Raw genomic sequence first — 27,559 nt, 5'->3', positions numbered from 1 at the left:
CCTGTAGTGTTTTTTATATGAATCTATGCTTTCACACTAAATTTACCAGAGCCTGTGATGTTTTTATTTCATTTATTTTTAGGGAATTGCAGATTCTGAGGTGTGCATCTTGATTTCCTTCCTACGTGCTCCCATTCAGCTGTGTCAGTTCCCTTTTATCTGTTTGTTTTCAAGTCCTTGTTAATGACATACCCTTTTTCCCCTCTCTAATGCAGTGTCCTTAGATAATGCCTTCTTTCTCTATGAAGACATAACCTTGCTGACTTCTCTTAAGACTCTTTCTACTTATTTAACTACATGAGTAGTTTCTCAACTTCCAAAGAAGAAACTACTATACAGGTGTTTTTTTTTTTGTTGTTGTTCTTTTTTGTTGTCACTGTTTCTGCAATCATTTTGAATGTTAGAAGACAAAGGCCTCTGCTAGCGGGCCATTCTTAAATTCTAAATAAAGAAGTAAAAAAAATAATCATGGCAAGGCTTGATTTGCATTTTGTGGATTCTCTAACCTACGGTTCCATAAGGGCACTGATTCTATGCAAATATGTAACTGTTAACCTTTAACAGTTAATCTCTTGGGCTATTTGCCCAGTTTACAAGGTAGCTGTAATCTCCTGTTATTGTTGAGCTTTCTTTCAACCTCTGTGACCACTGCGATCACAGTCAGGTGAATCCCAGATAGAGAAGTACAACCAAAGGACACAGGGAAGAAAAGAATAGTGTTTCCTACTTAGGGTGTTTGGAATATGACGCATTTTGTCTAGCATGTATTTTGTCTCTTTGGCTCCTTGGACTTCATTTCTGGCAGGTGCTTGGTCTTTATGTTGGTGTGCAGGTGTGTTAGGCACATAAAACTGCTAGAGAAGTAAACAGGAGTAAGAGGCATGGAGAAAGCTGCAGGGCTGTGGTGGGACTGTGTCACGAAGCAGCCTGTGTCCCTCATGGCTGGTTTCTTATGCTCTGGAACAGATGTACATAACGAGGTAAAAAACTGCTGCTACCACACTGCCACCAAGTCAGAGGGAGCTTACAGCCCTGCTCAGGCATAGGTACATAAAGCACCAGTGGGCACTGGGATCTGAAGGCATGTCAATGTGAGGCCCACCACACCACCAAGGGACTGCAGCCATAGGCACCCCACACCAGGACAGGGACATTTAGGAATTGAGCATCAGGAATCCTATAAGTCAGCAGAAAAAAAAAAGTTTTATGCAAACCACCCCAGCTTCCTACTTACCTTGCTGTGAAGGAATTTGGACAGACACTGTGTAATCTGCAGATAAAGCTGAGATGGGTGAGAGTAAAACAGCTATTCATGGGTTAGTTTGTTTGTATGGTTCTTTTTCTCAAAATATGATTCAGTGAACAGAAGTCAAGTAATAAGTCCCTGACTGAAGGCTGTTTTGCCTGCAGTTATACTTCATGGATTCATAAGCAAAGGTCTAGACATTATAAAGCCCTACAACTCCAATGCTGGTTATATCATCAGTACTCCTGTCTGTAGCTATAATATATTTAAAAAATAGAAATTATTATTCTATATTTTGAGGTGTAGACTAAGGTGTTCAGTATTCTAGAAAGTCATGTTTACGAATTAATAATTCATCCAACATTTTATGCTTTAAATGGTGTACAACAAATAGGAAAAGGATCATTTGCAAGCAAGAAAACTAACAACATAATTTTCTAAAGATTCTAAATTCTTTGATGGCAATGGTAAAGGCATAAAGGACAACTTGGCATGTTACTGACACAATTAGCACACATTTGTAAAATACACAGGATTGAAGCCGTATTGTTCAAGTGCTATAACTTGAAGCATTTTTTTATATTATTTGTAGTTTAACTCATGCTTAAAAAAGATGTTTTCACATGTGCATCAGAAATAAAGCAAGCATGATATCGCTGTCCCATGGAGCAACGAGTGGGCTGTCTTGAAAGGGCAAAGAGATGGGAGTGGCTAGTGACTGACCCCCCAGTCCAGTGGTTCCCAGGCACATCACTCTGAGAGATAAGCCCCAATATCAACTCAGGAAGTCAAGTATTTGGGTTAGGGCTTGGAAAAACAAGATACAGAGCCAAGTACTAGCCCACCTCTAGCATGGCCTAGGTGAAGATCAAAGATGAGAGCTTGAGCTTAAATGCTGAGTGAGGCAGGGGGCCTTCCAGGAAGGTCTCCTGCAGGTCTCACATATTTTCATACCTTCTTGATCCAATGTCACAGCCCTTTACTACCAGAGCCAACCAGAAGGAAAGACAGCCAGACCAGAAGGATGTGTACAAGATGTAAGGAGGGGGAAGAAGTGCATCCCTGGCCCCAGCACAAGGACATGATTTTCCTAAATATTTTCTGATATATTTAATTCTTTGGCAAGTTCCTTTTTCTGTGAGATTCTCAGTCAGATAACTTTTATGGAGATTTCTGCAATCTCACGGAAAATACATTTTGTTTTTTGTCATTAAAATTTAATAACTCTCATTAATAAAATAAAAACATAATATTTGAGATACTGAACTGGAATGCAAACAACATAGACTTTGTTTTTGCTTTTAAATGTCTTCCCTGGGGTCCTGCATAAACCTTGCTGCTTCACTTCTCCATTACTATAAAAAAGATTATGCTTCCTTTCACCCAGTCTTATGTAACTTTTCCTTTGCGAGTTAGTTTTTCTTGAAGCATCTTACTGTGTGTCCACATGTGGGAGACTTGGATTTTATTTTGTTTTTATAAATTACATGCACGAATGTGGAATTACAGGAAGTTTTTGTCCTCACCTGATCTCAACCTAAAAATCTAACAGTTATAATTGCTTTCAAATTTTATCTCATAGAATGACTTTGTCTCTTGACTCATGGTATTGGCATTTCATGGATATTTAATTTCTTTGTTGACTTTCTACACCATCTATATCAGTGTTGAAACTATTGCACGCTTAGACCTAAACTTTTAATACTCTTCACTATGTAATTTTTTTTCTCTTGATTTTATCATGTAGTGGATGTGATAAGTCATCTAGATGATCTTGTAGATCCTTTCCAACCTTATGAACCTATGGCCTGCAACAGTGATTGAGCACCTGGTAGGAAGACAGGGCCAACCCAGGGTAGTTGCAATGCATGAGTGTACCTGAGTAACTGGAAGGGGGTGGAGTCAGGATCCACCCCTTCCCAGACCACATTTAAGGGTTGGCAGGGGAGGTGAGGGTATCTCTTGCTGGAGATCCCTGCCTATTTGAGGCCTTCCATAGGTTAAGTGGCTCTTTTCCTTCATTTCTGTGTCTGTGGCTCCTACTTTTGTGCTTGTTCTCATTTACTGTAGCCAAAGACTTTGCTGCCCTGTGATTATTGCAGTCCTTTCCATCCTATTATAGCATTACATGTGACTAAAACAAAAAAATAATTTTTATTCTTTGTTAAAATTATTTTTTAAATTTTGCATCTTGCCCTATTCATTTACATTGCTTTTACAAGATGTATTTCTTTATTTAAAATTGGTAATTCTAGCACTCATATAATAATATCAATTGTGTGAAGACAAGTCATGAGGTTTGTAAAGACCTATATCAACTTCTAATAATGCTACCAATCACTTAGAGTTCAGAAATTTATTCCTCTGCAAATACTCTGATTAAAAAAAAAGTCTATATTTGATAACAAACTACATAGAATTTCTGAGATTAAAGGAAATCTATGTGAGCAGGAATTCTTCCATGATAGTCATCCGATAGCTCTCTTTTTAGAGTGTCTAAAAAGAAAGATAACCTTCTGTAAACATTAATCTTATTAACCCATGACAAAATCTCATTATAAAAAAAGGTGTGTAAAGGCAGGTTACAGAACACAGAATTTCTTATAACGGTCTAAGCTTTATATTACTGTGTATTATCTGATAATAGTGACAGATGCAATAGGAGCTATAATAGATATAGTAGTTCAGCTCTGCTAGATGAAAAGAAAAAATGCCAAATATTCCAAACTATACATTTGCTGGAACATTATCTCATGGTATTGCTGAGCATCATGTGACACTCAAAATGATTAAATAGCCTCAATATAGAAATATGCTTGGTATTCCAGGGTAGCAGTTCTGCAAAATTGAGTCTTTTTTTCATTATTATTATTATTATTATCCCTTACAGGGACTTAGCTTCCAAGTGTGGAAATAGTTAGGAATTAGAAATTGTCTTACCTGCCTGGCTGTGGAGAAGATGGTTAGAGTATGTCTAACTTATCTGAAGGCAGGACTGGAATTTGATAATTAAATGAAAATAAAAGAGTTTTGAGGATCAGTATGTAGCTTCTACCACTTTTGAGTTTAATATTTTAAGCCTCAAGTCTTCCACTGTTACTAGTTCATAATTCACAACCTTCTGCTTTCCTCTAAGGTTTAAACAGCTCTGGTCATTGCTTCACAAAGGTCACTGGTCAAGCCCTCTTGAATGATTTAATGAGGTCCAATTCTGTTGAAGGTTGGCTCAAGCATTGAAGATTCTTTTGAAGCAAAAGGAGGGATAGGGAGAGCAAGAAGGCAAAGGCAAACGCAAAACACTTTCCAAGGTGGGAAGAGAAGTGATGTTTCTAGAACATTCTTCACTGACCGTCCCCTCCAGTGCTGCAAATGCTTGTTCTGTGTTTTTACCATAGTGATACACAGTTTCATCAGACTGTCTGTAGTCTGGTTCTGCATACAGCGCTGACTAGATGTTGCTTTTTTTTCATCAGAGGCAGGTGCTACATACTGTTAAGCTTTGTACATAAAAATATTTTTGGATCTTTCAGTGAGTCCCCCCAAAAGAAAGAAAAAGAGGGAATCTGAGGGATGCCAGAAAAAGAGTTCTGACTGGTGTTGTTACATGTCAATCCTGCTTTATTGTATCTATTTTTATTTATTTTTTAACGAAGCTTTGACAGTCTACTGTATTTAGCATGAAAACAGAAATGTTTTTCTCTGTTTGAATTCCTAGGCTGCGAAGAAAAATACAGAAACAGCATAGGAAATAGGTGATCTAAATCCATCTTCAGTAATAAAAAGCAGATGTGAATGAAGACGTGCCGGTTGAAAGAATGACTCCAAAATCAACAGCTCACATGGTGTTGTGCTTTCTTCAGCTCTGCATTGTAAAGGGGCAGATGATATGTGAGAGGCAGATAATTGCTGAGTGGCGAGAGGAACCTAAACCTGTTGTAATGGAGTGGACACTAAGGAAAAATATATGCACAGACTTTTACACGGAATGCTGGAATATGACTAAAAATACTACTAGAGAAGACAGTCTCAGTGTCCCTCAGATATGCCCTGTACAGCTTCAATTAGGTGATAGTCTCTTCATCTCTTCTGAGCCATCCTTTCAGTCCTATGGAATGAATTTGGTAAATGTTTCCGAGGAAGAATTTATGAATTGCCCTAAAACTGGCTTTCAAGAGCAGCAGATTTTTGTTTGCCGGATAAGAGGACTGCACCAAGTTGACCCTACCTGGCTTGGTGTTGGAGTTCATTACTTTGCTGAGCAGCAAAAGAGAGGCCCACGCCTGTGTGACATGGGCCTTCGTCTGAATGTAACTGTGAAGCAGCAGTTTTGTCAGCAGTCTCCAAATGCACCATTGTGCTCCAAGCATGGAAGATGTTTAAGCCATGTTTGGGAAAAACAGTATAGTTGCCATTGTTTCTCACAGTATTCTGGAAAATTCTGCCAGAAGTTTAATGTATGCTCCACTAAACCTTGCCATAACAATGCCTCTTGTACTGAGAAATCTGAAGATACCAGAAATTTGTATGAATGCAATTGTCCTCCAGAGTTTTCAGGTATTTTTTTCCATCTGTGAATAATTGTTATTTATATTCTTTAATTAAAAATAGTGTGCATGTCATTAGCAATGGTTTTGTACTGTTGGATAGTCCATTGCCCCTGCCATACATGCATGGTGCCTTTTGCCTGTAGTCTCCCATAGGAAACTAGGTTGTCGTTCAAACAAAGCTTTTACTTCCTTGTGTTCTTACGTGCACTGTGGAGAGAAAATTAAAAAAAAAATAATCTATGCTTCTTTCCCACATAAACACAAAACGCAAGTAATAGTTTTGTTTGTTTGCACAGCAAAATAATTTCTTATGCAAAATAGCAGAAATTGTTGGGAAGTCAGCCCATGCAAAAGTAGTTTCTTAAACAAAAACAAAATTCTTTAATTTTAAAATTTTAAAATCTGTCTTCAATAAAAAATAATAATTAAAAAAATAAGAAGAAACAAAATATTTTTTCCTTATTTTTTACACTTAAGTTCCTTTCCAAATAAGTTTACTAGACATACTTGTTTAACAGTTGTTGCTATCACCAAATAAAGTATTTCACATTTAAAAAAAAAGAAAACAACCTTTCAACAAACAAACACTGAGTTCTATCTCTGTAAAGCTGCAGTATTTATCTGAAACCCATCTAAGGAATAACATTTGTGTTTGCTGTCAGAGTACAATATGATTATATGCATTCTTACCCAGTCATTGTCTTTATTTAATGGAAAAATAAAAGAAGATGATGTAAATTATGGATATTTTTTTTTTCCTGCATTCAGAATAATGCAGCTAGGGAGACCAGAAAGTACCAGAAGTAATCACTGTTATCAAAAGGATTGTTGCAAATCTGACTGTACTTGTGGGACAGAATTTTAGTAAATCTTCCTTCAGTGGCTGCTATTCTGTGCTCTTTCAATTGTGATGCTATGTTAGGAAACACATTTGATGAGTCAGGCATGAGTGAGATACACAGACAGAATTTAAAGGTTATGTAAAGTTTGATGTAATTTATTTTTACGTGTTTTTCAAATTGCATAATAGTTCAGTTACCAATGCATTTGCTAATTGATTATGCAAGTATGGCTATATAATGTTATGAGAAAAATATTTCTTAATAATTTAGAACTTAAGAAAATAGCAAAATGCTTCCCATTTCTTATGTGACTTCTGGGGGCCATGTAAAATTCTTTGAAAATAATAATAACAAAAAGCCTGCTACTATTTTTCAGACTCATGGAAATATTCATAAGCAATTAAAACTAATCATGCTTAATGCTATCATTAAGCAATGCTCAAAATATTCTGCTCTCCTATATGGGACAGTGTTGGCTCATGTCATCATTTTGTTCTGACGATACTGATTCAGTAAATAAACTGTATGAGAACAAGAACTGCGAGATTAAACCATCATATCATGGCTGCAGAAAAGTACTGGAAGTAAAAGCATTTCCCATTATAAAAAGTGTATTAGAAAGGGGGAAAATTGCTGAATAGAAAATAACGTTACAACAAAAATACAAGTAGCAAGCAAATTCATGTTTGTTTTTATTTCCATGTGCTGTAATAGCATAAATGATAATTGATACTGTAATTCCCAGAAAGATGCGTATTAGGAAAAAATTAGTCAAAAGTTGGACTCCACATGAAAACAGCTTTTTTTTTTTTAATTTTTACTTTTTGTGCTGGAAGAAACCGTAAGCTATATTCATGTAAAACAAAAGAACACAGGAAAAAAAAATCAAACAAACAAAAATACCAATACCTGCTGTATTAATATCATTTCTGGATTTTAATTTCTACATGAATTTGTAATAATATAGTAGATAAGGTAGATAAACATTAGTTCATATTAATGAAACTAAACAGTTTTGTACCATTCTTTAGAACTTCAGTAACTTTATGAAAGCTTGTGACCAATATTAGCACTAATATCTACCCATCCAACTAATATGTTATTTAACATAATTTTGAAATATAGAGTAAAAAATAAAATATTTAAGTTCAATGTTCCTATTATTCCTTTTAAACAGGTAAAAATTGTACAGAAATAGTTGGACAGTGCCAGCCACATACCTGTTTCAATGGTAACTGCAGCAACATTACTCCAAACACTTTTATTTGTGAATGTAACAAGGGCTTTACAGGTAAGACACAACTTTATTTGCTGTAATAATGGTGTGGACCTTTTCTTTAATGAAATGTCTGTTTTAGTTTATTATTGTACTGTTTTACATTTCCTCAGTTTTTTAAAAATATCTTGTAATGTAAAATATTAGACTTCTTGGACCCTTGTACTGAAGCAAAACTGTATAAATGACAGAAGCTGTTGATACTTAGTTCCCATCCATGAGGACCTTCCTTTTGTTGGCAATATGACAAGAAAAGGTTCATAATCTTCAAGAATCAATTCACTGTTTGTCAAGTATGGTTTTCTAAGAATTGAGGATCAGTTCTTGCTAGATGATTTAGAATGTTCACAACACCTATATTCATAATTTCAGTACCGTCTTAATAGATGTGCTATAAAAATAAGATAGAAATAATTTAAAGAGTCAACAATTTCATGATTTAGTGGTGTTTCTTGATTTTAAAAAAAGCTATTCAGTTTTCTTGTTATTTATTTCTCAAAGAAAATTCCTTTACAAGAAAAGATTAAATTAGAAAATTTATCCACACCATTCCATTATAAATGGAAGTTAGCCTTCAAATTTAAAGCTGTTCATTCTTGTACTTCACAGCAGAGATTTATTGTGTTGGTATAGGAGAAGGAGCAATATTCAAAAGAACATTATTTAGGAATAGCAATTTAAGTATAAAGTTAGCTAGAATACGCAAGGACAGTAGAACTTCTAAAAATGTTTCATGGAAACATTATTTATCCCTGGAAAATAATAAAAACAAATGCAAATAACGCAGTACATTGAGATATGGAATTAAAAGTAAAGAAGTTCTTCCTACTATCCAACCTGAATCTCTCACCACAACCTCCCTTCAGGTAGTTGTAGAGAGCAATAAGGTCTACCTTGAACCTCCTCTTCTCCAGACTTGACAAGTCCAGCTCCCTCATGTGCTCCTCATAAGGCCTGTGCTTCAGACCCCTCACCCACTTTAGTTCCCTTCTCTGGACGTGCTCCAGTGCCTCAATGTCTTTCTTGTAGAGAGGGTCCCAAAACTGAACACAGGATGTGAAATGCGGCCTCATCAGGGCAGAGTACAGAGAGAAAACAGAAGAAAACAAGTTGTTCCAAAGAAGGTTTAGACTGGATATAAGGAAGGGTTTCTTCATGGACAGAATGGTCAAACGTTGGAACAGGCTGCTTAGTTAAGTGGTGGAGTCCCTAGCCATAGAAGTATGTAAAAGATGTGTGGACATAGCACATGGTTGAGTGTGTCAATCCCTTCTTGGAAGGGAGTGATGTCAGCCTGAAGAGATACGTGCTGTACAGAATTTGGTTTTAATTGTTTTTAGGGAACAGAGCTGACAGCAACAAGGATGTAGGAAAGTGAAGGGAAGAGAGCAATTAGGCATCAAGTCTTCTCAGCCTATTTTAATTGTTTCCACTTTTTTTTTAATTTAATTTAATTTTTTTTAACAGACTGACAGTTTCTGCTGTTAAGGATGACAGTTACTCTGAGAAAGCATTAGATTATGAGGACGATAATCCTTGGTACTAAAATAATCTTTAAAATATTATTTACATATTATAATTTATATAAATACTTTATTAAGGTTATGAAGTCCTTATAACTACTCAGTGTCACTGGAATGGAGAAAGTATGGTCAAATTTTCTGGCATTTTTATGAATGACACCAAAATGGCCATAGTTTTTCTTGTGTTGTAGAAGAAAATGCACACTGTAGTTTGTTGGGTTTTTATTCAATGAAGTTATTACTTTTTTAATCACATAATTTCATGTATATTTCATTATTCTCTCAGTTGTACTGTGAGATCTGTAACAGCTCATCCAGAATAAGCATTTGCAATTCTCACCTGTCTCAAGTCTCATAAACATATTTATTTCTTATTATAAAAAGTTTTCTATAAAGCAATTCAATCTGGTTTGCTTTCTTTGCTCTTTTTTACCATTTCATTTATAACTAATTTTTAATCAGTTTTATAGAATGTGTAAAGTAGATATTTCAAACTTTAGAGATTCACAAATCCTCATTATTCTTTGCTATATTTATAGCATAAACTGTCACAATGGATGATTTGTGCTTTAAATATAGCTACAAAATAGACATTTTGCTTCATTGCATGTTCTACAAGTTCCTAAAGCAGCTCCTGTCCTCTCTGATCTGATGATTAAGAGACTCAACTCTTTTCCAGGTGATGTTACTATTGCATATCAGAGATGTTATATGTCAGTCACATATGACTCAGACATGAAGATAAACTGCCTAATCTTGTTCCTAAATGTGATACAGATCATCAACCTTACCTAGTAGTACAGATACATAACAAAGCCTTATTGGAGCTAGTCTGAAAGAATTTTATCTGTTTTAGCAGAATTTTTCTTAAGCGTTTATGCATGATTCTACTGCACTCTTCAATTTCTTGATTTTGATTAAGCTTTCTGCGTCATACAATGCCTTACCTTTTGTTGATAGAAAAGCGTCATTAATTAATAATAATTGTCTGTGTTCAAGTGTATACTCAAAATATGGTAGTGCTTTATGATAGACAAATACGGTCACACTAGGATAACATCAAACATATTCTTCCTGTAGCTTACTGTTAACTACTAGAATAGCTTCAAATACTGAGGAGGTCAGTGGTCTTTTGCTCACTTTATAGGTATTAGTCAACTTGCACTCAACTTTTGTTATTATTAAAATTTATGTCAGAGCAAATTCCATTGATCTTTGAAAGTTTAAATGTAAGTTAAGACCTTGGAGAGTAAATTGTACATTTCACTGAATCCAATATGCCAACTAGCAAGCATTTAACAAAATGAATTGTAGCAAAAATATATATATATAAATATATATATATATATTAAAAGGAATGATTACTGAAAATGAGATGAATAAAAATATGTATTTCTGCAGTTAGATAAATTGACCTGTTATAAGAAAAGTGACACTGTCAACACTAAAGTAAATCTAAAATAGATGACAATGTGCTAACACTTTTGGATTGTGTACAGATTTTAAGTATGCTGATTATAAAATTCACTAGGGATGTACACTTGAGCTGTGATGAAGTGAATGATTTGGCTCTTGAAATGTAGGGTAGAATATGAAGAATTACTGATCTCAGAAAATGAATGGAATTGATGAGGAAAAATGCATCTTTGTAAAAGCAGACAGTTTGTTGAGAGTACTGTCAGTGTCATATTAAAAATTTGGTTAAGAAAAAATTACTTATTTTCTATTACTTATTTATTATGTGATTTGAAACCCTATGATTCCCCTGCTGATACAAAGCTGGGAAGCAGTGTGGCTGACAGAACAGAAGGCTGTGCTGCCATTCATCAGGTCCTGAAGTGGCTAAATAGCTGGAGAGGTGCATCATAAGGTTCAACATGGGCAGCTGTAGAGTCCTACAGCTGGAATGGAATAACTTCACACAACAGTTCAGGTTAGAGGATGACCTGCTGGAAAGGACCTCTGTAGAAAAGGACGTAGGTGCCTTGTGGACAACAAATTGGCCATGAGCTGGTAGTATGCTCTTGTGGCCAAGAAAGCCAATGGTATATTTGAGTGTATTAAGAGACTACGAGGTCAAGGGAGATGATGCTCCTCTACTTTGTCCTGATGAGGCCACATCTGAAGTACTGTGTCCAGTTCTGCGCTCCTCAGTTCAAGAAAAACAGGGAGCTTCTAGAGATAGTCTAGCATAGGGTTACAAAGATGCCTGAAGCATCTCTCCTATAAGCAAAGACTGAGAAACCTGTGTCTGTTCAGCATGGAGAGGACTAAGAGGGGATCTCATCAACACTTAGAAATATATGAAGGGTAGAAATCAAGTGGGTGATTCAGGCTGTTCCCAGCAGTGCATAGCAACTGAACAAGCGGCAACGGGCACAAACTGGAACACAGGAAGTTCCATATAAATACTTCAAGAAAAGAACAGAGCTTTATACAAGTGATATAAGTGCATATGCAATTGTATGACTAGAGCCAGATGCATTCTCTTCTAAGTGATTTGTTGGATCAGGGCCATAAGCTATTTCACACTTCCTTAAAATTTTATGGCTGATGTTACAGTTGAGAGAGTAAGATTGCATTCAAAAACAAAAAAGACAAAAAAATAATAACTGTGAGATAAAAAAAAAAAAAAGAGAGAGAAAGTAATTGGATGCATTACTGTGTGGCCTGAAGTGATTTTTGCCATCAGTTTCAGTCAGTAGATTATATTACTAGTGTGTTTTAAACTGATACATTTGAAAAAAGTTGAAAAATGAGATTTCTTATGAAGAAGACTTAAACACTCTGATCTAAACTAAGATCTAAACATTCATAAGTTACAAGGAAGAAATTTGTGTTTTCTCTACGTACAGATAGCTTTTCTAGATGCCTATATACGAAAAGTAAACTTTCTAAAATAAATTACAAGTTGCATTTTTATATAGGGATAATGAAATTAAAGGGACGAGAGAAAAAAAGAAATATCATTGCTATTCAGTTAAATGTATTTCACTCCAAGCTTAATTTAATCTCTAGTATAATTTAGGTTGATGTATATCAAGTTGTTATTCATTTTATGTTAGACCAAAAGTAACATATAAAGACACACATATAAAGAAAACGAGTCTCTTTCAAAACTGTGCTTTCAATGTCCTATAAAAAGTAAAGCCTGTGGCATCACAGATAGAATATCTTATAAAGGCAATATAAAGAGAAAAAAAAAAACACCAAACACTGATTACATAATCACTGAAACAATAAAGGACATTGAAGATCAGATAAATGAGTTTTGACTAGCTTTTGATAGCACAAAATCTTGAGTCTTTAGAGAATTTTTATAAACCGTGTGAAGTTTTTATAATATATCTGTGGATATAGCTTCAGTGTTTCAGCATTTTTTGTACTTCCATTGAAAGGTAGTATGTTTACTAATGCAAAGCAATGCATTTTTTATTTTTATTTTCTCAGTCCCATTTTTCTCTTCAGATACTAAACAGAACTGTTTATAACAATTCTCTCTTTACAAATCTCTGCTCATTTGAATCTGAATGCAATTATAGTTCACTTTCTATTTAAAACAATTATGCTAGGAAATGCAGAAATGTAAAGATGTTTATCTAATTTCAATTCCTAGCATATAATCATAAGTCTTCTCTAAATATCTATCTTAGAACACATATTTCTATTCAGATAAGTTTGGAGAACAGGGAAGAATGAGTGTGTGGGCTGAACGTAGAATTCTTGTTTGTATTCTTCTCAAGTATTTGATGTAATTGCTCTGAATAGAGAGAAAAATGAACCCAATATTGTAGGAGCTACAGTAGTTTTTATTTGACCAATAAACCCTTAATATTATGACAGTAGGGGTAAAAGAAGATGCTCTGAGGCACTATTGGAAAGTGCCTAAAGTCTACAAAATCCATGAGGAATAAAGATGCAAGCAATATCTAAGAATTTGGATATTTCAGTCTAAACAAGGAGAATTTACATTGGTGGATGAACCAAATGGGATATTTGAGAACAGCGATCAAACTGCTCTCATCTGTATTTGACTGAATAATGGACTGAAGATACTAATGTATCTTAGTATCTTAAATCATACTAAGAAGTAATGTGAGGCAGCATTGATATCAAAACCATCTGACTGTTAACTTATAAGTGATGAAAATTGAAATAAGTCCTAAAGAGCAAATTAGTTCATTAATGATATAGTTACTGTCCTACTGATCCTAGTACTCAACTGCACTGATGCATATATCATAATGAAATGATAAAAATGATAAGCCCTTGCAGTGCAAATACCTTTTTGTATTTCAGGAAACCATAATCATGACTAGACAAGCATCTGCTATCATCAGGACACTATGAGGGAATACTAATTTTATGGTTAGTAATTAGCTCAAGTTCAAAACAAATTACAACAACAGAAAAAGGGCATAGTTTAAAAGCAGTCAGAATGTATGCCTCAAGAATGGACATTGCTTGATACAGTCACGTGATGCGTGACCTATAATTAATGGTTAATACAGGAGTTATAAAAAGTGCTGGCATGTATGCATATGTGATGTAGGAAGCCTGTTATTTTGCTTTAAATATTTTAGTGCATATTTTTTAACGTTATCAAATGAAAGAAAGGAGGAAGGGAAAGAAAATGAAGGAAACTGAATGAGGAACTGAGAGAATGGAGGGAAGGAAGGAAGAAAGAAATATAAGGGAAAAACGCAGGAAAAGATTAGACTATCTCAGAGGTCTCACTGTCATTATAACTGACTACAAGCTGACAGTAGTCATCAGCTCATTACAACATTTCATTGTTCACTTTGTCATGCTGTAATATCTCAAGGTTTTTTTTATAATGAGGTACCTTTTTGCAATCCTCAATACTCCTGTGTTTCTGAAAACTTCACTGTCCCAGTCAAACACGTGACTCATAACAACTACTGATGATCTCAGTATCTTAGTTACATTATGGTATCAGAGCATTATACATCTGATTAGTTAATTTGCTATCTCTATATTTCCCTGGCAAATTACTCTGTATCAAGTGCATTTGAGTGCAAAAAAAAAAAAAAAAAAAAAAAAAGACTCACAAAAAGGAATAAAAAAGATCTAATGTACCTAGTATAGTCAGACACATTTACGGCTTTGTGCTTTAGATCATCAAAAAATCTCATGCAGTTTTTCTGTGTCTTCTCTTGCATCCAGGTAGTGTAGGCTGGATTTTTTTCAACTTAGAAGGTAAATTACCTGTGCTGATAGAGGTTTTCTTTTGATGTTAATGATGTACATTTGGCTGAACTGCATATTTACATGCTATTTTTCAACAACTGATTGCAAATAGTTTTGTTTTTGTGATTTAAAGGAGGCACAGGCAGGTAACGGCCATGCTGTGTAATGTATTGCCACAAGTTCTTAAAAGCAAGAAATATTTAATACCCTAATACTGTTGATGACTACATAATTAACTCTTGTCAAAATGGTCTTCTAAAAAAATAGATCTACTTGAAAAAAACATACATGATGTTTATGTATTAAATTGAGACTTTTCAAAGTAACAGCATCTGTAAAGTGCTAAAATAAATAATAGCATGTAAACACCACAAATATAATTGACTGACAATGACTGGCATAAATTATTACCTTTTGTTGTTATTTCTATGTTGTTCCTAATCTTTCCTATTTGCAACAGTCTTAGATGTAATTGAAGATGACTATATTTCTCTTCAGTTGTATCTTTCTTAGCCTAGTCTATTCAAAAGATTGCTTTTCCAAAAGAGTGGTTAGACTCTGGTATGGCTGCAGGAAGGTGACTGAGTCACTGTCCCTGGTGAAAATATGAGGAAATAAAAAAAAAAAAAACAAGGAAATATTCAAGAAATGTTTAGATGTTGTACTGAGGGACATGGTTAAATGAGGAAATATTGGTGGTAGGTGGATGGGTGGACTGTATCTTCGAGGTCTTTTCCAACCTTGGTGATTCTATGTTCCCAATCATTCCAATCTCTATGCTATCTTCTAGGTGCTTTTACCATATATGTGCTTAATCACTTTACCAGGTTTCTAAGCAAAGCAGTTGATACCCTATACCTCTCACAGTTCAAAGGTCATTTGGATAATGCTCTCATGTATGTGCTTTAATTTTAATTTAGCCCTGAAGTGGTCAGGCATTTTGACTTCATGGTCCATGTAGTTCTCTTCCACCTGAACCAGTCTAGTCTATATTCTGTACAATGTTATGGAAAAAAAGGGCATGAGTAAAACAACTTTAACATGGAATGAGGGGTTAAGAGAATATTTTTGAACTTTAATTCTAGTTCATTCAGATGCAAAATGGATCGAATGTCTTCAATATTATGTTTTTATGAAGTAGCGAGTTCTGTAGAATACATTTTTAAAGGAAAGATATATGCTGCATCTCTTAGAGCTGCAAAGCATGATGTTTAAATAATCTTTATTAAAAGAGGAATAAAAGAAGTGGACAAAAAATAGCGGAAGCATTTCCATTTCCTTTCGAAGACCAAAGCATAGAATACAATAGGGTTTTTGGTTCTACCTGTGCTGCTATTTCACTTACAGAGTTATAAATTACACTTACTGAAGCAAAAAAAAAAAAAAAAACACACTAGGGGATATGAAAAATTAAGTGTAGGAAGCATGCAGAAAACTGGTGAATTGTGACTAAAGAAATACTAAAAATAATATTAATGCTGGGAAGAGAACAAATGCTGCAGAAAGGAAAAACACAAAGCTAAACCTCAAAAGTCACTTAACAGGATGCTGCAGGAGCCAGGAGTACAGCTCAGGTGCACAAAACCCAGGCTTATTTACTGGATACATTTGCAATGAAATTATGTATGTGTAAGTAACTTGTGTAGTATGCACATTACTGATGAATTGTAGTTTTGTATGAAGCATGTACCAACAGAAAGTGATTAACCAAAAGGAGATCTAATGAAAAAGGAAATTTTTAATAACAATAAAAATAGACATGATGATAGAAATCATAGTATCTGTCCACTTACCTGTTCACAAAAATAAGTGTTACTATGATGAACCATTTTATACCTGCAGTAATTACTTTAGCTCCTCATAGGAAAATGAACAGTGGCCACCCTGATAGATGTTGATGGAAATAACTATAGCAATCAAACATATTCACCAATATATGTTCAAAAGAACTGTGGTTTGCAAGTCTACATCATGCAACTGTCTAAAAAGATGATCACATTTGGAAATGATTCTTCAGGTAGTGGGCTGTGCAAATATGCATGAGACAGGAGCAGCAATGACAATATCAACCCATTAATATCTTGAGTACAGAAGTAGAGATGTAGTAATGAGATTTGCTAAAGACTCCATTTAGAATGCTTTGTCAGTAAGGAGGAGAATTAGAAAAGTTTTACAAGATTTGAGTGACCTTCAAAACTGGAGTGATAGAAGCTCTAAATATTATACTCTTAAGGAGTATAAGTAAAAAAAAAATCTGAAGTGTAAGCTCATCACTAGATGGGGAGGAAAATTTAAGTATTTGGCTAATCACAAGGCAACCCATGCAGAACAAGCAGTACAGTACCGTTATGAAAACAACAATCCCATGATGTTTTACTCAAGGTATTTTCAACTGATATACAGAGGTATTCACACCTTTACAAAGTACAGTCATTAAATAAGAAACATAATTAGAATATATGCTGTCAAGTTATGCTTACCCTGTTGCAAGAAAAATGAAGTTGTACTAACAAAGCACAAGGGAATGAACAGGAGATAATTTTATTTTTGTAATCTTGCTAAACAGTGTAAGGATGCAATGACTTTTTTTCCAGAGTTTGAAAGACTTCTCTAATTTTCTACTGTGAACGGTCAGTAAAACTGACAACTTAACTTGTGAAACATGCAACCTGAGATTTTAAAATGAATCACTGAATCACAGAACGATGGAAAGGACCTCTTGAGATCATCTGGTTCATATGGTTCTTGCTCAAGCAGAGGCATCTAGAGCTAGTTGCCTAGGATCACATCCAGACAGCTTTTGCCTATCTCCAATGTGATCAAGAAAAGATTACTAAGAATGGCCTCACAATGATATCTGCCAGCTTCCAGCACTTGTGGGTGCATCCCATCAGGCCTGTACTCTTGTCTATGTCCAGTTTGTTTAAGGACTCCCTGACTTATTCCTCTTACACCCTGGCCTCCAGAGCCTAGGACTGTTGATAAAGTCTGAGATGAAAAGGCCTTGCCTTGTATCACCAAGCCTCTGCCTTATTAATCAGTGGGCCTATAATGTGTATTGACTTCATTTTGTTACAGATGCACTTTTTAATGCTCTTATTGCCTTTGACATCCTTGGCCAGATTCAATTCTAGCTCAACTTGGGTTTTCCTAATTGAGTCTTTTTGTGTTTGGATAGTACCTCAGTATTTCTCCCAGGTTACCTGTCTTTACTTCCACTTTCTTTACATTTCATTTCTGTGCCTGATTTTTGCCAGAGGCAAATTGTTCATTCATGCAGAATTCCTTAGCATTTCTGCCTGACTTCCTGGTCATTAGGATCTACCACTCTTGAGCTTGAAGGAGAGGATATTTTAATATTAACCAGTCTTCCCTGACCCCTCTACCCTCCATGGCTACATCCCAATGGACTCTTCAATGGATAGTTGAAGAGGCTAAATCTGTGCTCCTGAAATCCATTGCTGTGGTCTTTCTTTTTTATCTCTCTCTCCTCATAGGACCCTCAACTTCATCACTACGTAGTCACTGCAGCCAAGGCTGCCTTTTACCTTTGCATCTCAAACAAGCCCATCCTTGTTTATGAATAATGGCTCAATGTCCAGCTGGAGATTAGTGATGAGTGGTGTTCCTCAGGGCTCAGTACTGGGACTAGTGCTCTTTAATGTCTTCATCAGTGACATTGGTGGTGGGATACAGTGCAACCTCAGCAAGTTTGCAAATGGCATCAAGCTGTGTGATGTGGTTGGCATGCCTGAAGGATGGGATGAAGTGGGCCCAAGTGAATATCATGAGGTTCAACAAAGCAAAAAGCAAGTTCTTGTATCTGGGTTGTGACAACCCCTGCTATCAGTACAAACAGGGGCATGTAAGGATTGAGCACAGCTCTGGCAACAAGGACTTGGGGGTACTGGTGGATGGAAAGTTGGACATGAGCCAGCAACACCCTGGACTGCATCTAAAGAAGCCTGGTGAGCAAGTCAATTACAGTGTCACCCATACTGTTTTGCTCTTTAATCCTTAACTAAAGCTCTTAGTTCTCTCTGCATCAACTCCCTTGACTGATCTCCATGCTTTCTATATGGAAAGCATCTCCCTCTCCTTGTCTTCCTTGTACTCCTAAAGAATCTGAAAAACCCTTTTGAAGAACTCCAGTCATGGGAGTTGACTCAACATCTTTTTGACAGAACAGCAAACTGGTAGCCATACAGCCATTATTTTGTCTCTCAAGTTCTCAAATTTCTCATGTTATGTGTCATGCAGTGTGCATTAGTGTACAGGCACTCCAGAGAGGCACCCCTGCATATTGATTTCCCATAAAGAGACTAGGGATTGTCTTATTTTTCATAGTGGTACTTTGTTGGCACTTCCTTACTTACAAAGCAAAACACCAGAGGTGATCCCATTTAGGCTGTGTTTGTTGATTTTGTGTTCCCTTTCATTCACATCACTCCAGGCCCTGTGCTTGTCAACCCTGCCCATTACTCCCTCATGGAGTATTTGGTATCTTTATTCCTCCTCTGTTCTTTCTAGTTTAAAACTCTCCCTTCTTAGGTCAGCTACTGACAATGGAGCCTTTGCTCTGCTTTGTCAAGTGGAACCCGTCTCCCCAAAAACAATTCTTGTTCATGTTTACAAAAGGAATTGTATGACATAGTGCTTTTTTTAAAAGGGCATGGGACTCCATAGTCCAAAGAAGTATTTTGTTTTTTTTTTTAATTTGTATATTCTTTATAAGCAACTGTAACCTCTTTTTATCAACAGAAGGTTATTTAGTTGCCTGTCTTTGTCGCAACAAAAATACTGTAATTGGACTAATAATTCTGCATTTATATAGACTATTTTATTCACCTTAGAACTTACAAAGTAAATATTTTCCACCAATAAGCATTATGTTTTGAGCATAATATATTCCTATTAATATCATGTAGTATTGTCAGTTCATTTAATAAGAGTCCTAAATGGAAAATAGAAAATGGCAGTTAAAATGATTGGAAGAAATGCTGTGGAAAAAAAAGGACAAAATTAGTTAACTTACAATATTGTAATGGCCTCCACATCTGAAAAAGAAATAGAGGAACTAGTTAGCATTGTAGGGTAAGCTAAAGATTATATAAGATTTTACTAATATTTATCAAAGAACTACAAAATTAATAAAGGTCCTTCGTAAATGTTTAAGAGAAAGAAATGAAGAACAATAGAAGGCTAACTTGATAATACAATTGTTATGGTAACTATAAGAAGTAAAAGCTGCACTATCACTGATGATTTGCGCTCAGCAGTAAAATAAGTAAGCTAGTATTTTCTAGCAAGAAAGAGCTTGTACTATATCTGAGATATAATGAGATTAGTTACTACCTATCATCTGCTATATACCACAGAAAATAGCATACCAGCACACAGATGATAATGAGATAAATATTTTCTTTGTATGAAAATGTTATTACCCTTGGCTTTGTCCCCACAAATTAATCTTTTTCTGTCTTTTTTCACATAGTAGGTCAGATTTACAAAACCAACTTTAAGATATATCATCAACATCCAGAGAAATATGGTAGTAGTTGCATTTGCTAAACTAAATTGTGTATGTCCCTATTGTTTTTTTTTCTTCAGAATTTTAAAAATATGTCTTTAAAATAAAAATATAATCAGCCCATAAAAATTCTGTTACAGAAAAATTGGATAGTTTAATCAACTTTTCACCTTAACAGCTCCTGTAAATTCTGATTATCCTGAATAAAAAAAGCTTGGGTTTTTTTTGTTTTTTTTTTTTTTCTCCAGAGCTCTGTAGTGCCAGGTTTGTATCAAAATATCCAAAATACAAACTGTCTTCTGTGTTTTTTAAATAGATGGACTTTCCAGGAATGTCTTCACAGAGTCACTACTGACTCAGTGTATGAAGATTTGGTTTTGTGGCTTCTTCATGAAAAATGAATCCAATTTTTTGTAATCATAGAAGTTTATATTACTGATTTGTAGTTAATTAGTACCATACATGCCCTAAAAATACTGTTTATTTTTCACTGGATTTACTTTGAATGCTATCCTTTGTATGGTTTGAAAGATTTTTCTTGAAGGCCCTTTAAATATCAGTGCAGACTCTGTGACTCAGCACGTTGCACTTAGCCTTTAGCTTTCCATATTGCAGTGATACTGCTGACGCTGCACTAAATATTTATCTTTAGAGTGTCCATTTAATGTTTCATCAAACTCCTTTTCAGCCATTTACTGTTTATTATCTCACCAGTAAAAAGAGATTTGATCAATTTGTTATCCGACATCCAGATGCCTGGACCTGTGCATTCATGCCTAAAGAAGCATATAGCTGTGCTGCTAATCTCAATGTTTAAAACTATACTGTGACATTTTATATCAGTAAAACCATTCATACAGGCTCATGTGGAAAGTATTGAGGTGTTTATTCTGATGACTGCAAGTTTCTAACTTTTGTACTTTACATAAAAACGGTTTCAAAAAATGAGCAGAACACACTTTTTCTTTTTTTTTAGGTCCAAGTATAAGTTTTTAATATTCCAAAACTGAACTGTATTTCGTTGTCATCCATGGAAATTTTATCAGTTATATAGCTATATTCTCTCTCAGATTTTTCGATGCCTCATTTTCAGTGCACAGGTCTAAATGGCATTTCAGCATCTCCTAGTTTTCTGTATAGTGAAACGGGAGCAGGACCTTAATTTCCATTGTGCTGATGTACGTGTTTAATCACTCGATCTTGTGATCAAAGTAGTTAATGATACATGACATGCATCCTAATATGTGCATAAGTATTGACAAAGAATAATTATGGTACAGAAAAATATGGTGCAGAAATTACATACATTTAGATTTAGGACAAAATCTATGCCATTTATAGGCTGACAAGTATGGATTTCTTTATGCCATCTAAGTACAACCTGTGTGTTTTACAATAGCACAAAAGCACTAACTATAGTACTGCAAATATTTTTGACACTGAAAGACCTAGCCAGTCCAGCTTAATCAAGGACCTGTGCCCTTAGCCACCATAAATTACAAGAAATATACTCAAAAATGTCTGAATAATGAATTGTTTTTTTTAAGCCACTGCAGAATCTGATGGTACTGCAGTAATACATAACATATTTCTTAAACATTCTGTGTTGCAAGGAATCACATTAGTTTGTTCAGAAACAGGACTGATATGCTAGGAGTTTATTACATCATCACTGTCCACTGATATTATTCTTATAATTTTTCTACCACTGAGAGAATTTATATGGTAGTTATCATGCATAAGAGGTAATGTTTTTCTTTGTAGAGTGGAACTTTACTTATGAAAAAAATCTCCTTCTTTACATGATGTCAATCATGAACACTGTCTTTCTTTCTCACTAGTACCCCTTATATCTCTTTATTTGGTAGACTCAAATATATCACAAAGAGAGTGCTGCTGCTTTGTGATGGGCAGCTTAGATTTCATTTAGCATCAGAAATGACAGATAAATGATTTAATGATGTTGAATTGTTTACTTTGCACTGGTGATTCAGGACTTGTCTTTCATCAGCTGACTGAATTTCATAATCTCCACTGAAATGTGTGTTTGCACCATCATAGGGGATATATCTCACTGTAAAGGTATTTGACACAATACTACTTTGATTTTTGTTGACACTTATGCTTTATCTTGTTAGAATTTTAAAATCTTAATTTATGCAGCTTTCTTGTTTACCTGTTTTCACATTTTCCTCAAGGTTTGTGCCGTATTTGTCTTTAACAGAATACTGTTGAAATCATTTTTATGGGGGAAAAAACAAACAAACAAAACCAACAGCAAAGAAACCACTTCTCACATTTTTCATTGACAAAGCAAAGAATTTGTTCTGAGGCAGTGCATGCTGCCTGAGATATTTGTATTCTGACTGATAAAAGTCAAGGACACATAGCATTAAAGACTTCTCAGTATCATCTGCTCCATCTCTCTTCTCCTGTACAGGATCCTCTATTCCTGCATCTTTGCTTATGGAAAGTTTGTCTATTTATTTTTTAGACTACTGTATTTTTAGAAAGTTACTACCATATAATTCCTAGTCATTATCATCCTCAACTTTCCTTTAGTGATTCTTATGATGAAGGTATTTTGCACCAAAAGGTGCTGGTCTGTTTTGAAAGGTACTCAGTAGGACTCTGTAAAGAAGAGAGTTAAATGATAATTTAAAATTCTTCTTATTGAGGCTAACAATATAGAGAAAAAGAGAGAGATGTAGATATTTGTGTCCTTTTAAATACTAGGAACCACAAGTAGTGTGTCATGTAATGGGCTTCCAAGCAGCATGCACTATACCATTCTGGCCCTGTCTATGGAAAGGGATACTTGGTAAAAAGAAATGTTTGGGTTTTTTTGAGCTATCAGAGGATTTTCTTGCATGAAAACAACTCTGTAACTTCTACTGCCAAGCAAAAGGACGTTCAGATGAGAATTTGCTGCTTCACTGTAAGTAAGGACACAGAGCGGGTATTAGTGATACCAAGTGAAAGCTTCATTTGTTAGAATTCACCATCTAAGTTTATCCTGAGGCCAAGGATACTCACAGCACAACACATACCTGAAAGCCACACAGTTCAGCACTGTGCAGCATAGCACAGTGGCTACTCAGGGCAGCTGAAAGGCGGATTACTAACTCACTGATGTACCATAGTCTTTGATCAGAGTCCAAAGGTTCTATACTCTTCACAGGCACTGAATATTACCTTCAGCTTATCAGCATTCCTGTTTGTATTTGAAAATGGATGTCACATTATTCCTGGGATTTTTTTTTTCCCTTAAGATGTACATGAAGTTTGTTCAATTATTTTTCTAAGTCATATTTGTTATTATACTTTAGATTCTTTTTTTTTTTAAGAGTTTATCTACTGACTCACTCTCTTTTTTTTGTCTTTTTTTTTTTTTTTTTTAAGTTCAACATGTAATTCTACCGAAATACAGACAAAGTTGAGTTAAATAATTATGCCATAAATGTTTCCCTTATTTATAGTTTTGGACACCTGTCTTTCAGTCATGCAGTATTTTTGAACTGTGCAACTTTGTGATCAATTATTCTGCCATAATTTGTTTTCTTTAGAATATGTTTAAATAGATTTTTTTGTTGTTGTTGTTTTGTAACTGAATTATCTAGTAGCTGTTTCTTCTGAGACAGTCCTAGTTACCTTCATTCAAAAAATCCATACTAAATGCAAGAGAAACAGAGGCCAAGTAAAAGGTGCTCCATCTGTGTTGGGGCAATCAAAAACATCAGTACAAACTAGAAAATTAACAGATGTTGGATGGTCCTGTGGAGATGGAATTGAGGGTTGGTGAATGAAAAGCTCTGTGTGAGCTGGTAATATGCACTTGCACCCAAGAAAGCCAACTGTACTATGTCAGCATTAAAAAATGTAGTCAGCAGACTGAAGGAGGTGATTCTCTTCTTCTACTCCACTTTTATGAGACCCATTTAGAGTACTGTGTTCAGCTCTGGATCCCCTAACATAAGATACACATCTGTCAGATGGGGTCAAGAGGAGAGCTGCTAAGATAATTGAAGGACTGGAGCACCTCATAGGAGTTATGGGGTTATTGAGCTTAGAGAAAAGTTGATTTTGTAGAAGCTTTTCTGTACTTACAGGGAAAGAAACTTTTTTAACATGGAGATTAGTGATAAGAAAAGGGGTAATAGCTTTGAACTAGAAAAGGGGAGATTTAGATCAGATGTCAAGGCACTGGAACAAATTTTCTGTGGAAGCTGTGTATGCCCCATGCCTCGAGTGTTTCAAGATCAGGTTGGATGGGGCTTTGGGTAACCTGGTCTAGGGAGAGGTGACCCAGGATGATAGGAACTAGATGATATTCAAGGTCCCTTCCAACACAGTCCGTTCTGTGTGTCTATCAGTTACCACCTGAAACTGCAGTATACTACTTTTCCTCCTTATAGCTGTACTGATCTAAGTCCTTTCTGTAAGCTTCACCAATTTTGATCATACGTTCACTTTAACCTTTCCTATACAGGGAGGTAGGAGTTTGTCATTTCATGACATTCATTGTCCTCATGAAACTGTAAATATAACATTTTATGACCTCCTGTGTTCTTCCATCATACTGTAAGTATTGTCAAAGGAGTAGCACAGAAACAAGCTTGCTCTTTGGAACACCAACTCTTGGCTCACCAGTTCTTTACACAGTGAATTCATTTGTCAGTAATTGCATATTGTTTTCCTTCCTTCATTTTGCCAACCCAGGCAGCTTCAAAGCCTTCCAGCTGAGATTTTCTGGAGAAGCATTTCTATATTCCAACTATGACATCTGCCTATCACTTTTTCTGTTTTTGCACTGCGGGAGTTGATATAGTCAAAAACAAAAGGACAGGTGTGATATTGATTTTGATTATCTATCAAAATTACATGACTATAGCAATAAATATTGTGTAATCCCATTCCTATTTTCCAGTATGTCAAGTATATTTACATAGCTAGTTGGAAAAAATGAGACAATAACGTGTAAATTCTACATATTCAGGCTATTTTGAACCTGTAGTCTGTGCCCACTACTCAGAACTGCAGCAGTGCCAGATTGGAAAAAGGGCAATTTTCAAGCCCTTAAAGCTTTAAAAATTATCACTGCTGCCTTAATTTCTATTCAAAATTGTGCATGTTCTCCAAATTAGAAAGTATGTCTAAAAATAATAATTAAAGGAGAAAATATTTAACAGAAAATATTTAATTTTTTTTAGGCATTAAGTTTTTCCATTTATACAAGTTGTTTTTTTTTTCAGCAGAAAGAAATCAGTTATTCACGTTTTGAATGTGATGATCTAAAAGCATGAAACTCTTTTCTAAATACTGTTATTTAAACAGATATTGCATAGATTAATTTTCTTAATTATATAATTCTGCACATGCTCTATAGGCTATTCTAAAAGCTATTCTTCACATTCTTAACAATTTGTGATTATAGACTCTCATTTTTTCAGTGTTTTTCAACTCATTTTTCAGTGTGACCAACATGATTTTATGGATTTATTTCAGTGATCATTTACAAAAGATTTAAAGCCCCAAGTCAAACATCATTCCATAAATGAATTCACATTAAGAACTGCAAGAAGTATGTTTTGAATAGACTGAATTGCAGCTGCAAGATTACTATAGCTTTATTGACTAAGGAACAAATCACTTAAACTTGCATTTAGTTTTATGTAAAATAAGTAGCCAATCTACATACATGGTTTACTTCAGTTTAAAGTGTGTTTCTGAATTTTGTGATTGCATTGTTTAAAATAAATTAAATTTAATTATAATCATTAAATGTTTTTTGAAACAGTGAAGATCCTGAAAGCTTGTCAGAATAGTCGTATGTTCTGTAATGGTATTTCTATGTATTTTCTGAGTATTTGAATTTTAAACACAAGACAAAGTTTTGTGAACCAAACATAAAAACATTCTGCAGTACGTTTTTATGAGAGTAATATGGTTTACACAGAACGTGACTACAGCTCAGTTTTATTAAAATTAACTGTGATTGTCTGTAACTGTAGTCTCTTATGATGTGGTGTGATGTTTTTTGCTATTAATATGCAAGCCTTCCTCTAATCATGTATGATATATTGAGCTTTTCTGGTAATTTAAAGAGACTTCTAATTTTTGTATCCTCACTGAAAATGGGTGTAACAGCATCAGAGTAAGAGAAGTACAGATAAGCTGTTGTCTTTATCTGTGTTATTTTAATTAGAAGTGAATGAATATCATTTAGCTCTCAGTTACATCACTGAAGATGGGTAGTAAACACATTCAATTGGGCCAGCTCTACCCTAAATATGGTATTAATAATATGGTATCTGCGTATTATGCAAATATAGAAGACAGAATAATCAGTGCCTAGAGAATGTGGTTCCTTTGAAGAGTAGGCAGTAGCTGTTTTAGAAGGTGTTTTACCACAGTTGTGTATAGAGAGAGAACTTAGTTACCCAAGTCTTATAATTAAAGCTGAATTTTCCTGAGGCCTAGGCTTCCATATCCAGGCCTTCATATCCATAAACTGATTCTTCCAGACTTAGGTGGTTCATCCCTGTGAGTTGCCTGTAAAAGATCTGATCACTGTACCTCTAGGTGATCCATTACTGTATATTGATACAGAATGTAGATGTACACACATAATTTGATTTGACCAAAAGACATCTCAGTCACTGAAGGAATAAAGAGCTTAATAAGTGTTTATTATCAAAATAAGATATTCACAATTTCTTACTGCTATTATTGGCCTTTAAAACCAGCAGGTATTCTCAACTCAATTAATTGTCTAGAATATCACTTAACAAGAACCATTTTATCAACACTCAAGAACTAAAGAATGATTTGCTTATCACAGTAGGGTTTCCTTATTTTTGTAGTTATTGTTCTATATAGAGAAACATAATCAGAAAAGTTACTGAAATGAGATGTACTGAAAGCTTTAACACAGTGTCTTAAATTGTTGTGCAAGACAGCAGTTTGTGTGGATGCTTATTAACATAAGCAATAATATATGGAATTCATTCCTTCAGACAAATGCTGTGGTATGTAAGGAACTAAGATTTTTTTCAAATGATGGCAGATTTTTTAATGATTGCAAATGCAGAGAAGTTAGAAAGGTAGAGTAAGACATATAAAATGCTGTTGAGATTGATTAATACTGAATGTTTTTCCTTTTGTTTTGTGGATTTCCTAGTAGAATGTAAACTCATAAAATATTTATTCTGACAGTGCACTGAGTGGACTGAGAACTCTAGATGTCAAAAAACAAAAACAAAACAAAAAAAGAATTGAAAAGAGAATTTGATATGTTTTGCAGATTCAACTTATACTGAATGCTTGTACAATTCTATTTGCTCCATTTCAGTTAAATACTTCTAATATATATATGTTAATGGAG

At 34.8% G+C, this 27,559-nt stretch overlaps 1 protein-coding gene across 1 annotated transcript in view; it reads left to right on the top strand.

Moving 5' to 3' along the window:
• Positions 1-5,085: 5,085 nt before the first annotated feature.
• Positions 5,086-27,559, top strand: part of EYS (eyes shut homolog) — a 718,119-nt gene continuing 695,645 nt past the window's right edge. The window contains exons 1-2 of the mRNA XM_065730862.1: positions 5,086-5,800; positions 7,813-7,926. Coding sequence (XP_065586934.1) covers positions 5,086-5,800; positions 7,813-7,926 — 829 coding nt within the window. The remainder of the gene's footprint in view (positions 5,801-7,812; positions 7,927-27,559) is intronic.

Source organism: Cyrtonyx montezumae, unplaced genomic scaffold, assembly GCF_038088225.1.
Source record: "Cyrtonyx montezumae isolate F1298 unplaced genomic scaffold, pur_monq_1.0 scaffold_13, whole genome shotgun sequence".
NCBI lineage: Eukaryota > Metazoa > Chordata > Aves > Galliformes > Odontophoridae > Cyrtonyx > Cyrtonyx montezumae.
Note: the sequence above shows the minus strand (reverse complement) of the source record. Positions and strands in the feature narration are given on the sequence as shown.